The sequence below is a fragment of the Musa acuminata genome, chromosome BXJ2-6 (genome assembly GCF_036884655.1).
Source record: "Musa acuminata AAA Group cultivar baxijiao chromosome BXJ2-6, Cavendish_Baxijiao_AAA, whole genome shotgun sequence".
Classification (NCBI taxonomy): Eukaryota; Viridiplantae; Streptophyta; class Magnoliopsida; order Zingiberales; family Musaceae; genus Musa; species Musa acuminata.
The window spans coordinates 3,548,539-3,566,176 of record NC_088343.1 but is presented as its reverse complement, the minus strand read 5'-3'; the positions used below and the strand labels follow the sequence as shown (position 1 = coordinate 3,566,176).

Sequence of the window (17,638 nt, the reverse complement as noted above, 5' to 3'; positions counted from 1 at the left end):
ATGCATGATGTATAATAGCACTCACCCTTCCTCAAAAGTCAACTTCTAAAACGACTGAAAGATGGAGAGGAGATGGGGACAGAAGAGCAGTTGTGACTTGACCTTTTCGTCTCTCTTACTTGTTCGCTAACTCGGTTCTGCATGTCTCATGGTCAAAGCTCACCTCTTTTGACCTTCCTCTTTTCGTTAAAGATCGACTCGTACGTTAAGCAGTGGCACAATGCGCTACACGACTCTCCAAAGGTGAGATTTTCTATTGAATGATCAGCACTAGAAGTTCTTATTATTTTTCCATTGGACTTTCGGTCAACATCGTTTCTTTCTCCGGTAGAAATCCCATTTCGTTAACGACAGTATCTTTGGTGCGCTGAGAATGGAGCAACAATCAACTATGCATCTCTTTTCTTGCTCTGGTCAAAATTATTTTTTCCTAAAATGATAGTCTAAGCAATTAATTTCTCATGCAGCTTCTTCGCTTTGTGTGGCATGTCCTCTTAAATGATCGTTTATAAATTGCTTCGAGAAAGTTGAATTTTCAGATGATGGTGATAATAATGCTTCATAAGATGATGTTGCAGTCTAAAACTGCACCATAGATTACAGAGGAGGAGTAGTGACTTCAGAACTAAGTAGCCTGCCACCGGCTTAAGAGGCACGGCCTTACACGGACATACATCATTAACATAAGCTGCAGAAGATGATGATACTTAGCAATGCCCATAGTCTCCTGACGAAGCTACACATTCTCGAAAGCATTGCTTGTGGGGCTCGCCATTTCCTGGCTCTGCAAGCGTCGAAGCTTGAAGGAGGACAGCTTCTGTGCAGCAGTAGTATGCTGCTGCTTCTCAGTCATTCTAATGAAGCTGTAGGAGAATGAGCCTGAGACGGTGCCCAGCACCGGGCCAACAAAATACACCCAGAGCGATTGGTAATTCCTGCTCGCGACCGCCGGTCCTAATGTCCTCGCGGGGTTCATCGATCCTCCTGAGACCGGCCTGCACAACTCCATTTCATCTTAAGTGGTGTATACCTACGATTTCCTTTGTGTTTAGCGTTGTTATCGCCTAAGAGTGGAGTTACAGTCACTTCACTCGTGTTAGCGCTGTTCCTAATCTTTGTTGCTTTCAGTAGTTATTGGCATGGAAAGTTTTGGTGAGCAGGTGGCTGCTGGCTATCATGCTTGTCTGATATGTACATATATTAGGGTTTGTGCATGTTACGTTAGATGATGATTGATCTTGCAAGATTAAGATTGAGATTGGGATTGGTTCATGTGCTTAACATTCCTGATAGTCTCTAAATTACTACAAATTGATCAAAATGAGATGTCTTGTTTTACCCAGCTAGAATGGAGGTTATGCACACTGATGAACCAACAGCTAACCCTGCCAACTCTCCTACCTGTATCACCACAAAGATGGGTCACAAACAAGCATGCATGCAGTAGCAGGATGTCGGAACAAGAATAAGCATCAGAGACTCACAGCTTTGGTATCGGTTGCTACCGCCGACGTGACGAACATCATGCAGAAGGTGACCACGGTTTCCATGACCAAGGCCTTCACCGCCGTGTCAGACGGCGTCGTCGTCCCGAGGTTGGTGATCGGGTGCAACAGCTCCCGGAGGACGAAGGAGGCGACCATGGCCCCCGAGATCTGAGCACACATGTAGAAGGGCACCTGAAAGTGATTGCAAAAGGTTAGCCATGAAGAGAGGTAGGCACTGAGGCATCGATGCGAGTTCAGTGGTGGAGAAGGGAGTTGATGGGACCTGAGAACATATCCCTTTCTAGCTTTGTGGTGGCAACCTTAAAGAATCTCTTCTGAGAAGGATTATTTTGGCTCTATTTTTTTTTTTATTGTGGGATGATTTGATCCAATTTGAACATGTCATTTGGCCACTTATCTTTTGGAACTACTAATGAAAGCCAAAATATATACCTTGTGATATAGACCACAAAAGGTTTGCTTTTCTGTCTCTGTTACACACTTCAATACATTCATTATCAAAGAAAAAGAGATTGTTCTCCTTTTTATTCTTTTCCTATTTATTGAATCATAAACTACAAGAAGAAAATTAATGGTCAGTCAGCACCATTAATACTTGTTTTTTTCTCTAGTATGGTACATGCGTATGGAGTCAAAGAACATGCAGCTTCATTGTTTTCATGACCGACTGACTGTTATAGATGATGCTGTATTCTGAGGATAGAGGAAATATATGGCATCCTATATGTATGTCAACAGCTTCTCAATAATTTGCATGCCTTGTAAATGTTTATTTCATTATTCTATCTCTTAGTTCGGATGGTAAAAGGATGAAAGCTTCGAAACTGTGGTGTAAGCGCAGTTAAGGGTACAAAGAGACGAGATTCGATGTAGTGGAAGAGATGCGTGGATGAACACACCTGAATCCATGGAAAATGCCTCGAGACGGCGAAGGCGAAGGTGACGGCAGGGTTCATGTGTGCCCCTGATATATGGCCGACGGCATAGATCATCACCGTGACGATCAACCCTCCGGCGACCGATGCGCCGAGCTGCGACACCACGCCTGAGTTGCTCTTGTTCAAGGCGCCGGCACCGCAGGTCACGAACACCAGCAAGAAGGTGGATATCATCTCAGCAACGACCTGAAACTCCACGAACAGGAATGAGTCAGAGGGAAGATGAAGCGAGTAGTCGTTATGAACCGTGTGTGTTGGGGGCATCATGCGGCACCTTTCTTGCAAGGAAGGGTGGGAAGAGTTCTCTCAAGCTCTCGTGGTGAAGAAGACGGGGAGAGACGGAGCTCTGAGCTGTGACTACATCTATGTCATGGATCTCATTGGAGATGTTAGGCCTTGTTTGGGAAGCCATTTCCAATCTCCAAGAACTACTCCTCCTCAAGGTGTGGTCTTCCTGTGTCCTTCCAGGCTGCTATTTATAGAGGGAGCTGCTCATGTTGATGCCAAGCATTGGACAAAGAAGCCTGGACACAGTATTCATGTTGTTCTTCTCATGAGCTTGCACACACGTCACCTCCACATGAAAGATGTCAAAGACATGGGATCAAATTTTTTGTGGATCTTTTTGGCACTCATTTGTTTTAGCCAATCCTAACTTTTGATCTCAAAAGGAGCGAAAGCACTATCTTGAGAAACCATAGTTAATAGAGGTAGGATTAGTAAGGCCAGCCAAACAACATCTAAGCTTTTGTGGATGCATGAGTGGCTAATCCTCCGTATCTTACCATCATTTAGGAAAGAGTGGTTTTGACTGGAGTTTTCTTCTTTCATTGGTTGCTTTGTTTTGAGTACCATGTTTGGATGCTGATACATGCATATAATGGACTGTACTGTTCCTCAAATGATTCATGTTCTTTCACTGTATGATATATATGACAAATCACATTTATTAGATTTGTCATTTTGGCTTTTGTTTTGTTATCAGTGCTTAATAAATCAAAAATATGAAGAGTAATTCTAAAAAGTTAATGAAATTATTAGACATCAATAAGCATTTCAACATTTTTATGTTCTTAGGTTGTATCAATTACAACTTTTTGTCATCTCAAAACGACAATAAGACCTTCACACAGTAATGCTCGGAGATAGTGAAGTTGTAATGATGCTATTTCTAGTGGAATGAACTTACACCAAATTGACACATGATTCCAATTGTGTTGGATGTCAACCATAGATATAAACTACGGCAAATTCCTCCTAATCCGATTCGTATAAACGAGACCGACTAAGAAGACAAAGGCATCATTCTAATGTGCTACGATTTCGTAGGCGATGGCTAAAATGACACAATTAATGCACATTACGGATTTACTTTAGAGAAGAAGTTTATTTTGTCAATTAATGCATATTACGATTACTTTTTATGTCAAACATGTTTAAGTATTTATTTTCTTAACTCAAAACCACTTGAATGTTATTTTAGTGGAAAAGATACAATGAACCTAAGTTTGGTACCATGATGATAAAGACAAGAAGATAGATTCATCACGCTTTGCATGTGAGATATGCTTCCATTGCTCTTGATGTTTGACCTTGCAAATCTAATGCTAAAGAAGGTCTAAAAATTGAGTGGTTAAGGTAATAAAGATTTGTAGTCTTCATGTAAACTTGCACCTAAACGCATAAAATGGCATGTATTATAGAAAGATCGGTCGGCTCATATCTTCTTGCATATGATTCAAGTCATATTATTTGTTTAGCCAACTAATTGAGGAATTATGTATGGGATTGATATGCACTAATTGAGGAATTCTGTGCACAGAAGTCAACTTTCGAGGAAGGGACAATGGCATGTTGCTTGCACTAACTCCTACCTTTCGAAAAGCCTTATTATTGAAGCATCTCTCAACCATGGCAACACAGTTTGGTGCACCATCTTCACCACTACCATAAATATGTGACAACTATTCATGGTCGATAGGTATGGTTTTGTTAGGAGAAAACAGTGCAAGCGGTCACTCGCATTGCGCAGTCCTCATCAATACATTTGTCAGCATTTGATGAACAGAATACATGTTGAGGACCGCGTAAATGTCAGTCCATTCGACATGGACAACCATTGCTTTGGTGCCATTGGTTTATCCCTCTCTTCTTGTTCTTTCCTTTCATAAGATTGTGATTCCTATCCATGTCTTCTTACATCTCTGACTCAGCCGAGTGACACCATGCAAGTTGTTTTTACATGCTAAATGCAGACTGCATAGTTAATAAGCTTGGGTATCACTATATGTCATTTACTACCAGTACAAGAGAGAGAGAGAGAGAGAGAGAGAGAGAGAGAGAGAGAGAGAGGTGGAAACTGAGTAAAACCGGCAACTTTCTCGTGGTGGATGTTTTGCGGCTATCAGAGTAATAATTGTGTTGATGTTATGGACATGGATGCAGTGCACATGCCACTAAGCATGATTCTTGGAGGCAACTTCTTGACCTTAATGTCTCCACTTCAAAGCTTGGAGCCAATTGATGTTACAAGCAACAATGGCAGTGTGGAGACGTTTCACTGCACCCAGATGCAGAACGAGAGGCATGGAGAGATGTGCTGATTCCATTCCGTCATCTCAGGTAGAGATATCCAGTCACCACTGAGTCGGTCAATGGCGATCCAAGCTTCTCAATCTCCTGGAACAGGTTCCGTGTGCGATGCTTCAGAGAGAGAATCTCTCTCTTTCTCCACCGCCCACGCTGCTGCACCCCGAGAGGACGCACACGTACAGATCATGGCATCGAGTCGTTGTTCCCGAGAGATGGTATGTCACAGGTGATATGCTCGTCAAGAAGACAACCTATTGCAGACCCCGAAGAAGCTTAAACCACAAGTCTCCCTGCGCCGGAAAAGGAGATTTGAATGACACAGAAGCAATGGAAGGAAGCTGTTCGTGCTATATTCTATGTGGAGGTGACTGTGGATGACTATATTCCGCCTGACAAGGATGCGTCTGAGCCATAGAACTTGCCAATGGATATGAAGGATGTGCTTCACTGTGCTCTTTTCTCTTTTGATATGTTCTGGTGCTAAATTCCTTCATCGTTTCACTGTGGCCTTCCTTGGCTCTCTTTTCTCTCTGATGCCTTGTGCCAAATGCTTGCATCTTTTTCCATGTGATGTTGCAACTGTTTCTTAGCTTTCGGCGTCGTGCCATTCCTCCTCGACCTCACTTTGTCTTCTCCATCACCAAAACTTGCTTCATTTGGCTGCCGTGCTGATGTTAGATGCATAAATGAGCAACGTTTCTGGATGAGTGTTGTCAGAATAGATTTCGCTTCACGGTGACGCCCAACGTCAAGAATAAGTTTTAGGCTTGTCATTCGGCGTCTCATCGAGCCAATTGGTTCTATGTTTGAACCGAGAGGAGCTCAGCAAATAGGATCTGCGATTCAGTGTATATGACTCATTGGATTCTGCTCTCCAAATGCATGTTTTCTTAAGACAAGATTTGATTGGTGTGATCACAAAACAAGAGCGACATGATTTACGGAACTGAGGCCAACAACTCGATGGAATGATAGAATTCTACTTAAGTATCGATTGGTGAAAGAAAATATAGGGTTCATAATGCACTCACTGTTCATTCAATTTACAGGATATTTATAGAACATCACTATGATTTTATATAAAGCCAATCGACAAGAAATCCAGATCACTAGAAAATCTAAAGAAGATCTAACTAATGAGAGAAATATCAGGAGAAACGAAGCTCTTGACGGCCGCTACCAACTGTGTTTGTTCCTTGGGATTCACCGATCGAAGCCTAAAAAGCTCAAGATGATGATATCCATGCATCGTAGTTCTTCAGGACAAGAAGAGGGTTCTCAGATCTTGGCAGCGGGAGAATCCAACACGCAAAGACAACAACATAAAGCACATCAGATCTTGGCATCCATGGCCTTTGGCCAAACAACAACGATGGAATTTATTCGTCTAACTATCGTCCGACTAAACCTTACGATGCCACCAAGGTGGTGCCTTATTTTGACTTCTTCTTCTTCTTCTCTATCTTGTGGCTCTCTTTCTTGTGATTTCTATCCATAAAATGTGTGAGAGAGAGTGACCTGTTAGGTAGCATGATAGTGAACCTATCAAGCTTGGAATGCCCTAGTGGCGATAGCAACAAGTTCTGGAGACACGAATGGGAGACGCACGGTACCTGCTCTGAGTCTATCAGAGACTAGCACTCCTACTTCCGAGCAATCCTCAAGCTCAAGGAGCAAGTGAACCTTCTCCCGATCCTAAAGAATGCAAGTAAGCGACAAGGCTCACGCACCAAGTGTTCTCTCTCTCTCTCTCTCTCTCTCTCTCTCTCTCTCTCTCTCTCTCTCTCTCTCTCTCTCTCTTCTAAGTAATGAAGCTGAGATCACTGCTAGTATTCATCAGTAAAGCGACGAATTATACTTGGGAAATCGAGTGCAATAGGGGACGTATCTAAGAATAGGCAATTGTATCAAGTTTACGTGTATGTGGAAACCTTAGCATCTAAGCTCATTGAATGCCGAGTGTTTCCAGCGGTGTGTGATTCCTCTACGATTAGGTTCCCTACTTTGTGAGATGCTCAAAGTCAGCACAAAGCAACAATTCAATTAAACAAAATTACTTCTACAAAAAAAATCTCTTCCATCCAAGTCTTAAATCTATTGCAAATTCATAGGTTACTCTGAAGATAAATATAATATAAAAAATATCAGTAACCATACATATTGATAGGAACCAAAAAAAAAAAATCATAAAAAATATATTAAATGCTCATGAAACATATTCATTATTAAAAATAAAATATATCAATTTATTATGAAATTCATACTAAAGTCACTAGTTTGATCTTTTAATAAGTCTAATTTAGTCATACTTCAAGTCCAATCACTTTCTTGATAAGTTTGACTTTATTTCAACCCACTTACTTGAACTCAAATTGGTTCAAAATGATCTCATTTAAAATTTTGATAAATCAACCACTCTTCCAATACATCTTTGAAGCTTTTTGTACATTGTCTACTCTTTCGATACTTCATCCGAACTTCTTGCACATTGTTCTTTCTGTTGATATATCGTCCATTCCATCAGCATATTGACTTTTTCACAATATCCAATCTTTCAATGTAATATATGATTCTTTTGTCACGATGCCCGAACATTTAGCATGAAGTTAGATCTCTGATATGTTGACTAATCTTTCGATTCGACATCTAATTTTTAACATGACATTCGACTCTCCTGTTCAATAATTGATTCTTCGATGGTCCGAGTCTATGATCGAAGTATTTACTATGTTATTTATCTCAAAAATATATTAGTTCAATAAATTCATTAATTGGTTTTATTATATTATTCATATAACTCTCCGAGGGTGTATTTTGCTGCTTTACTGATGGCAATCAAGACTATAAATATCTACCATCAAAGTAAATACCTACAGCTTCATTACTTAGAGAGAGTGAGTAAACCCTTGGTTAACCTGCATTCCCTGGCATCGGGTTCACTAGCTCCTCGAACTTGACGGCTGCTGCTTGGAAGTGGGAGAGCTGGTTTAGGATGGATTCAGAGCAGGTGTCGTGTGTCACCCATTCATGTATTTGGAATTTATTGCGGCTAGTTCACTCTCATGCTACCTAACAGATGTATGATTTGCAATATAAGAAGAGTAAACTGGTTTTCAATGATCTCTATCTCACAACACACATTTTTTTAGATAGAATCACAAGAAAGAGAGGAGAAGAAAAAAAAAGTCAAAATAAGACGCACCTTGGGTTGCCGCCTTACAAGGTTTGGTTTGGCCAAAGGTTAGCCGACTTTCCGGATGTTGGATAGCAACACTGGCTTAGCATTGCAGTATGATGGTAGCACACTGTACACATTTCAAAGCGGAGCGTTCAGGTAATTTGATTTATGGCAACCGAGAAAATCTCTGATCGTTTCAAGCACTTCATTTGATGCAAACATCACGAGCTGAGAAACTTAACATCAACACGATGTTAAAAGAGTCCGAATCCAGTTTGTCTCCTTTCAGTGCGCTATTGGTTATCGCATGTCTAAAAACCCAGGTTTCTTACCAGTGCATCATGTTGCATCAAAAGAACAGGGAAAACCAGTAGCTTACTTCTTACCACCATAAGAAAAAACAGACCTACTCCAAATACTATTAGATTGACCTCGAGAAACATTTTTTGCCGTCTTGACCACTATGATCAATGATCTGTCTTTAAGAGTGGTCGGACAACACAATAAAAATATTCCCCAACAAAAAAAAATAAAACCAGTTGATGTAAAATTAAACACCCAATGCAACTGAGATATATAGAACATCCCTGAAACCAATCCAATTTAGCCTGCCTACTGCATCTCATCCAGGACACGATTTCTCACGGTTAGAACTTAGAACAATAGATAACCTGCTTTAGTATCAAAACGGAACGAAATGGTCATCCCGGTCTTTATTCTATTCTCCTGGAACCAACTGCCCAAGAAGAGGAGGAAGCAGTATTAAAATTAATTAGCAGAGGCAGCAGCACTTGCTGTTGCTGCCTGCTTGTGGACAAATGCCACACCCTTCTCAATGCTGGTCTTCAGCTCCGGCTTAAGTGCTTCCAGCGCCTTGGCCTCATAGTCTGTCAGACCTTGGAGGTCAGCAGATATAAATGCTTCTATACCATTCTTCCCAAGCTTAACTCGTGATGCAAAGAAGGGCAGCTCGGTTAGCTCAGACTCAACAAAACAGCACTCGTAAACATCCCCATCACCATCAAGAGCACGAAGCGATGACTCGACAAACCGTGCTGCTGCATACGCCATCGACAGGGTTGCAGACCCAGCACCAGCTTTTGCCTCGACAACCTCTGTCCCAGCATTCTGTATTCTTAGAGTCAGCTTTTCAACTTCTTCATCAGTAAACGTTGCTGATGGCCTCGTCTTTGACAACAATGGTAAGATAGTAATTCCAGCATGTCCTCCTATAACTGGTACGTCAACATCAATGAGCTTCAGGTTCTTCTTTTGAGCAACAAAAGCGTTAGCTCTGACGACATCAAGAGTAGTCACTCCAAAAAGCTTCTTAGGATTGTAAACACCCTTTTGCTTAAGTACTTCTGCGGCTATGGGAACAGTAGAGTTCACTGGGTTGCTGATGATATGGATGAAGGCATCGGGGCAATTGTCAGCGACAGCTTCAACCAGTGTCTTCACAATGCCAGCATTGATATTGAATAAATCATCCCGGGTCATGCCTGGTTTCCTCGGAACTCCTGCAGGAATGACAACCACATCCATTCCCTTCAAACAATTGGCTAACTCTGATTGTCCAGTGAAATCCAAAACTTTGGCAGGGGTATTGCAATGGCTAAGGTCTGCAGCTACTCCTTTAACATTTGCAATATCATAAAGATGCAGTGCTGAAACCAAGGGAGACATCTTGATAAGAAGTCCAAGGGGTTGGCCAATACCACCAGCAGCCCCAAGGACAGCCACCTTAAATGAGGATGCTCGGGGCTGGAGTTGATTTGAAAATACTTGTTTTGGTCTAATCTTGGGAACAAAAGATGCCTGGAGAGATGCAATGCCTTCCTTTCCCAAAAATGACGTATCTGCTTCGATAACAACTGATGATGATGCTTTCAGACCACTGAAAACATTGATGGTCTTTGAGCAACTAAAACTCAAGCCAGAGGGCTTGGATCTTGCCCCCAAGCTAGGTTGTGCACAAACTGAACCAATAGACGCAGCTGTAACTGCTGTTGATGTCATCTTAAAGTGCGATGGGAAGAGCTAAGAATATAAATCCTGATATTTATACAAAAAAATCAGGAGTCATTCAAAGTTGTAGAATTCCATCTAAATCATGATAAAGGAACCCAATAATACTAAAACTTATGCATGAAAGGAATCATTAAGAGATAGAAAAAAACAAAATTAATTAGGTAAAGGATGCATCCTACTATTTTGGCATTAGAAGAGAGTATGCTTAGTTAATGATAGTTACCTTTAAAGTTAACAAAGTTCAGTGTGCCAAATATGGCTTACAGATTTTTGCTTCCATAACACAACTTGTAACAAAATGTAATTTACTCAAATGACACAGCTGCTACCTACAAGGCAAAGACATCGGCACAGGACATGGACACATATGATACTAATAATTCTGATATAACACTGAAAAAGTAGGGTTTCTATGATTCTATCCATGATCACCAGTTCATGAAACTTATGATAAGTCATAACAACTATTAGGAGTTACCTTTACTGCCTTGCAAGTAAGTGATGTTAGAAAGAAGAAAAAAAAAAGAAAAAAGGACTTATAAGATAATTACATTTTGAGTCCAATGTTGGTTAGAATCACAGAAATTACAAATAAATTCTCCCAGTCAATTTATGCATTATAGCTGATGGGTTGACAAGTAATTTTCATATACATGGTTTATTTGTAATATAACCAATAAGGGGATTTTGCAGCTGCACAATGCTCATAATGCCAGCATTTGAACATATAATTCCCAAAAAAAGTAGTTGTTTGCATATCCTTGAAAACTTAGCATACACCGAACAATAACCTCTTGCACCAGCTAGACAAGGCTTGGTACAAATTTATCAGCAACCAACTGAAACCTTCGTATATTGACTAAAATGCACTGTTAATGATTGATTCAAGGACTACCAATATTTAAAGGGTATTGTCATTAAGTAATGAAGCTAAAGACATAAGTGTCTTCTCACAACTTGCAATAAAAATCTCCACAACCTAGGGGATTGGCACCCTCCATAGGTTTCACTGTCATGTAAGCCAGGAAATGGCATGTTGGTTTGAAATATTCCATGGGTAACTTATGATTTGAAATCATGTGTTCCCATGTGGTTTTGAAGCTTGAATCATGAAAACATGCGCAAACCAAATTAATCACATGTCAAAGTCTAAATAAAAAAAAAGAGACCACGTCATTCTCTCTAACATTCTCTCTTGTCATCCAAAACTTCATACGGTCAAATGCACACTAAGAAGCAAGCCATTGTGTCATTTAACCAATTGATAGATAATACAATTTGGTTCAATCTTACTAGTTGTCTATATTTTTGTCTTATTTTGATGACAAAAGAAAAAAAGAAAGGATGAAGAAGACCAAAAAAATTAAGCATATAGCCCAAATGAGTGAAACTTCTTCAACATATCTATGTATTCTGCAGATATAGGCAGAAAAATACTATTATCATGGAACAGCAGGTCTTTCGGAGTAGAAAAATCCATAAACTACTTTTTTAAACACTTCTTGTCACTTAAAAACATTGCGCAAACATCATCTATATCGATACAATTACACATTGATCAGATCATACCCCGTTCATGTTCAATTACAACTGTGATGTGACAAACTTCATTATGACAAACTATATAGATTAAATAATTAAATGCCAGTTTAATACCAGTCTCAGTAACCTAAAAAATCAAAAAATAAACTAGACAAGTCAATGTCTATATACCGTTGTTGTACTATACAGTTTCAGACAGGTACTTGATCCGACCAGTAGATACTGGTTAGTCCGTACCAGTCCATACATGTTTAAATCCATTATATATGCATATCTTGAAGGTCCAAATACTAAAGATTCCATTACATTAAAACTAAAGGTAGACATAAGAAAATTTAATTGCCGTAGGATATGGTCAAGCCCTCTGATCCAGATGTTCCACAAAAAAGGAATCTCTATCTTATAACAGACGGAGCAATGATGATAAGATAATGAAACAAATGTGATTTTAAAGTCGATCAAATTAATATTGCACTCATGTTGAATTAAAAATAAGATGTGGCTAACTTCAACATGACAATAAACTACTAGATCAAGGATTTAAATGTCAAACTAATACCAGTATCAGTAACCTAACAAATCAAAAGAGAAAAACATAAAAGTGAATGTCTACATATGCTGTTAACGAAGTACATGTTTTTATACAGGTGTTGATGGGCCTGGTAAATCCTGGTTGGTTCATACCAGTCCATCGGTGTTTAAATCCATTATATATGCATATAAGATAGGTCAAAAAAACAAAGATTCCATTGGCAATTAAACTAAAGGAAGACTTAAGAACATCTAACTGCAATAGGAAGGCTTTAGTTTCAAACTTATTAGTTAAGGAATAGAGCTCTAAAAATAAAGGCCAATCCCTCTGATCTGGAAATTATACAAAATCACCAAAAAAAAAATCTCTATCCTATAACATGTGGTACAATGATGATAAGACATATGAAACATCTCAGCTGCTATAATTATGTGAAAGAACTTAAAGTAAAGCATTAAATAAAAGAGTGGAAAATAAGAAAGGGGGGGGGAAGGAGGGGGGTTTGTTTTAGATGGGGAAGTATGCAAAATTTATGCATGATTTTTCATCCCAGAGAGGACTTTTGAGGACAAAGTACATTAGAACCAAAGGTTAATAAAGTTACATTCTTTCTCCCTTAAAAGAACCTTTATTTCATCAATAAAAGAGGCCCAAAGATGGCTACCATCGGGCGCATTTTGGTACTCAATCAACCAAATTACAAGCCCATTGAGCTTCTATTTCTTTTCTCCTCTTGCTTGAAAATTAGATGTGAGAAACTGATGCAAAAAGACTGTTTAGTTCATTCATTTCTAGTACTTCAATTTTTTCTAAATTATTTATGATATCTTGGTGGTTTCTGGGAGTAGGAATCTGTGACTTGGAAAAGATTTAGTCAACTTTCTACTTTTATAAGTTCCACGATGATCAAGCAGTCGTTATCACACCCAAGCCACTAAAGATCCACCCTCTAAATCTTCCGATGAAAAGCCCCAAGGAGTTTAGAAACAAAAAAATAAAAAACAAAACTGAAATGATGATTCCGTCTCCTCCCTGAAACACCCAAAGCAGAAGTGTTAAATGGGCACTTTACTATTTTGTGTGGTGGCAAACATTTCTAGGCCACCATGGGGCTCAAAAGCAAATAAAGTGCACCGAGGTTCCCATCAGGCCCAACCTCTTTTGGCTGCGAGTAGACGATTCAAAGCGAAGAAAAGCTGTCAAAATAGTAGAAGAATGGAAAAGGCAGGGCACCAAATTGGACCCACGAATCAAGATTCAAAATAAATCAACACGAAGGAAAAAGACAACCACGAAATATCATCCAGGGGACCAACCATCCACCTACTGATCGGATCCAAGAGGCGTAATGAAATCAACGAGTCCAGAGATATGTGTACCGACAACCAATACCTCGGCGAGAAAAGACTCCAAAATAGAACGGACGGTGCTTGAATTTTCGTATACCATAATAAATCAAAAGATATGTGCACCGGAATCTAGTCTTCTTTTCACAAGATCTTGATAGCAAATTTCCAGAGAGATCAAGAACCTAATTCCAGGTACTATCCAATAGCAAGTGAACGGAGAAGAAGAAGGTTGTCATTCGACATTCATCCAGATATCTTCGGAGATCACGAGACAAGAGATCAACCTATCCTCTGTCCGAATAAAAAAAAACAGACCGAGGCAGCAAAATAACCAAAATCTTCCGAGTCTACGGCGATGCAGATCTCAGATCCCAGGCATGAAACCGAGAGATCTCGATCCGGCTACCTCCCTACCCAATCAGTTTACGCGATACCAAATTGATCATACAAAGATCTACAGGGACCGACTCGAACCAGACAGATACAGGAATGCGCAGCAACGAACGCATCAAATTCAACCACAAAAGACGATGAGTAACCAAAATAGAGAGGGAGGAAGCTATATTACCTTTTCGGCCGTGATATCTTCCCCCTGTCCAAGGATCGACACCCGACGGAGATCGCCAAACAATATGCGAAGCAGGCTCTCCCTCTCCCTCTCTCTCTCTCTCTCTGTCTCTCTCTGCCTCGTGTATGCGTTGTGCCTCGCTCTCGTTCCCTGTAGATTCGCATCCCATGTAATAAGCGCGACGGAAGAACACAAATTGCCCACGCCAACTTCGAGGTAGTTACCCAATTGCGTCGAATCCAGGATCCAGACTCCGTACCCACGGAGCGAGCACCACGACCGACTCGTGATCCCGCTTCACTGCCTAGTGACTAGGGCCCACCACCACAAGAAGAAAAAGGAACAAATACCCGGTCCTCCCGGACGCTGCCGTGTCTGGACTCAGACAGGAAATCCCCATTCAACTGCGGGTGCTCACGGTCCGATCCGGCGTCCGTGGCCGTTGGTTGCAGCGGGAAGCCGCCGACCTCGCGATTGATTGCCCGTTCGACTCGCTTTCGGCCCTCGTTGCTTCTTCCAAGTAAATAAATCAGCTGCATCTACCAACCACCAAACAGGGTGGATTCGTGGTTGGCGCCGATTCGCACCACACCCGTTAACGCACCCGAACCCAATTAAGAATCCAAATAATCCGAATCCGATTCAGAAACATATTTTTTATCTAAAGCTATCAAATCTCTATTCCTATTAAAGATACAATCACACACGAAAAAAAGATAAATCAGATTAATCTTATCACGTCGAATTGATGATCCAAATTTCATCTAAATATAATTATATGTGGGAGTAAGGATCGTGTCATATGGATCGATCTGACTGTCATCCATGAATGTTTCAGTTCAATTAAGTTTATTGTATATGTTTCAGTGCCATACTACTATTGCATGTAGATTCTCAGTGAAAAAAAATTAATTATTTTATATTATTGTATATCTTTAAATTTTCTTTTCACAAATAAATATTCCACTAAAAAAAATCCAATTATTAATTATTTTCTATTATTAGATTTAAAAATGTTTATCATTTTTACCTATTTATATTAATTATATATACATTATAGAAAAATAGTGAATTATTAAATTACCTATTTTTACCTTTCTCTATTATCAATCTTTCTCTGTTATATATAAAGTATCCATCACCTAGAGAGAAAGATGCATACATAAATAAGCCATCGGAATTAATGAATAGTACCTCAACTGTATCACATCCTTCCACCTTACGAGGAATGGTCTTAGGATAGTTTTGACATTCATATAAATCTTTTGTACTTATTATTTCAACTAGTTGATAGACCAGATAATTGGTTCCTATTAGTGATGAAACTGCCCAGATATATTTGAGAGGCCAGTTGCTTTCTCTAATTTTCAACAAATCACATATATGGTGCTTCAGGGAATAATTGTTGAGAAATAAAATATCAAATTTGATAAGACTAACTTTGAGATTAGAGTAATGAATAAGTTAAGCATAGAAATAATATTCTTACGAGACTTGGGATTTGCTCTAAAGATAAGTAGGATGTCATTCACATAAACCAAATAGGATATGCATTGACGGCTAATGTTGAACAAAGTAATTTTGCCCTTTTCAATCTTATTATGTAGCATACAACTAAGCACCTTATAAAGAGGCACCTTATAAAGAGGTAAGAAGTTATCTGGTCTCCTTAATGAATACCTTTATGGGTAATAAAACACTTGAAGATCTTTCCATTGATGAGACAATACATAAGTGAGGTATAGAGATAAGTTGAAATCCACTTAACAAACTGAGAAGAAAATTTTATCATAGTTAGCATCTCCTTAATTAGCTCATATAAGATCTTATCATATATGTTTTTGAAATTAATCTTCACAAAAACTAATAGGTATTTACCTTTAGACCTAACCATAATTCATTGTGAGAAAACTCCATAGTTATAAAAATATTATCATAAATATTACGACGGGGAATAAAATCAGACTATTCTTAACTAATAAATTTCTTTAGAAATTTTTTAATTATATTAGCTAAGACTTTAGCTAACAATTTGTATATCATATTATAAAAGCAATCGAACCACTTATAGCTTCAAGCTTAGATCTATATGATACTTGCTTATGACACATAGAGCATGTGTTGTATCAGGCCTGGTCCATAGTATGACATACATGATAGACCCTATCGCTGAGGCATAGGGTATTATATCCATCTTCACCATTTTTTCAGAAGTTTTTGGGGACATACCCTTAGAAATCGATATCTTATGTCTAATTGGTGTAAGTCTTCTTTTAATTTTTTCATACTAAACCTTTTGACAATGATATCTATGTACTTGGGATAAGCCAAGCATCCTCTTGGATCTATCTCTATAGATCTGAATCCTCAAGATGTAAGATGCTTCCCTTAAGTCCTTCATGGAGAAGTGCATAAATAACCAAGTCTTTATTGTGGAAAGCGTTCCTACATCATTTCCAATGAACATAATGTCATACATATACAATACTAAGAATGTGATAGCGCTCTCATTTACCTTCCTGCACACACAAAGCTCATCTTCATTCTTAATAAAGTCATAAGATCTCATTACCTCATCAAATCTTATGTTCTAACTTCGGAAAGCTTGCTTTAGTCCATAAATGAATCTAAGTAATCTACACACCTTATCTGAGTTGTCCTTGGACACGAATCCCTTATATTGTCTCATATATAACTCCTTTTCGAGGTTGTCATTAAGGAACATGATTTTCACATCCATTTGTCAAATCTCGTAATCATTGTGTACCGTAATAGCCAATAGAATTCAGATGGATTTTAGCATGACTACGGGTGAGAAGGTTTCGTCATAGTCAACAAATTATCTTTGACAATACCCCTTAGTCATTAGTCTTGCTTTATAGGTCTTTACCTTTTTATCTACTCCGATCTTCTTCTTGAAGACTCAATTGCAACCAATGGGTACAATACCTTAACTAAGTTTCAAACATTGTTAAAGTATATAAAATTCATTTCAGAATTCATGTCTTCTTGTCATTTCCCAAAGTCTATACTCATAATAGCATCCTCGTAGGTCTAAGGATTAATATTCTCGACATTCTATCATCTAATATATCCCACATATCTCTACGGAGGATGGGATACTTTGCTAGACTTACGTAAAGTTGGAACTTGTGTGTTATGTACCTGAACAAACTTGAGCTGTAGAGTGATTCTTGAGCCAGGTTTTCTAACCTCACTCAACTATATCATGCTCAAACTATCTCCGCCAAAAATGTATTCCTTATCAAGGAACACCGCTCTCTTAGCTACAAAGACTTTTTGATCCATAGGGTGATAGAAATAAGAATTATATTGTATGAACTTGCACCACTCCGTCTTATATTCCAATTAATCAGGGTTATATATTTTAACGTGAGCA

At 39.1% G+C, this 17,638-nt stretch overlaps 2 protein-coding genes across 2 annotated transcripts; both read right to left on the bottom strand.

Annotated features, from left to right (window-relative positions):
- Positions 1–540: 540 nt before the first annotated feature.
- LOC103986794 (aquaporin NIP2-1-like) lies at positions 541–2,897 on the bottom strand. Its single transcript, XM_009404890.3, has 5 exons — positions 2,721–2,897; positions 2,408–2,632; positions 1,485–1,679; positions 1,340–1,401; positions 541–995 (listed from the first exon to the last, which is right to left on the bottom strand). Exons 1-5 carry the CDS (start codon positions 2,856–2,858, stop codon positions 737–739), a joined length of 879 nt encoding a protein of 292 aa, XP_009403165.2. The 5' UTR covers positions 2,859–2,897; the 3' UTR covers positions 541–736.
- A 5,710-nt stretch (positions 2,898–8,607) lies between these two features.
- Positions 8,608–14,395, bottom strand: LOC103986793 (malate dehydrogenase, chloroplastic). Its single transcript, XM_009404889.3, has 2 exons — positions 14,239–14,395; positions 8,608–10,271 (listed from the first exon to the last, which is right to left on the bottom strand). The coding sequence occupies exon 2, from the start codon at positions 10,233–10,235 to the stop codon at positions 8,985–8,987; it is 1,251 nt and encodes a 416-aa protein (XP_009403164.1). The 5' UTR covers positions 10,236–10,271; positions 14,239–14,395; the 3' UTR covers positions 8,608–8,984.
- Positions 14,396–17,638: the final 3,243 nt, after the last annotated feature.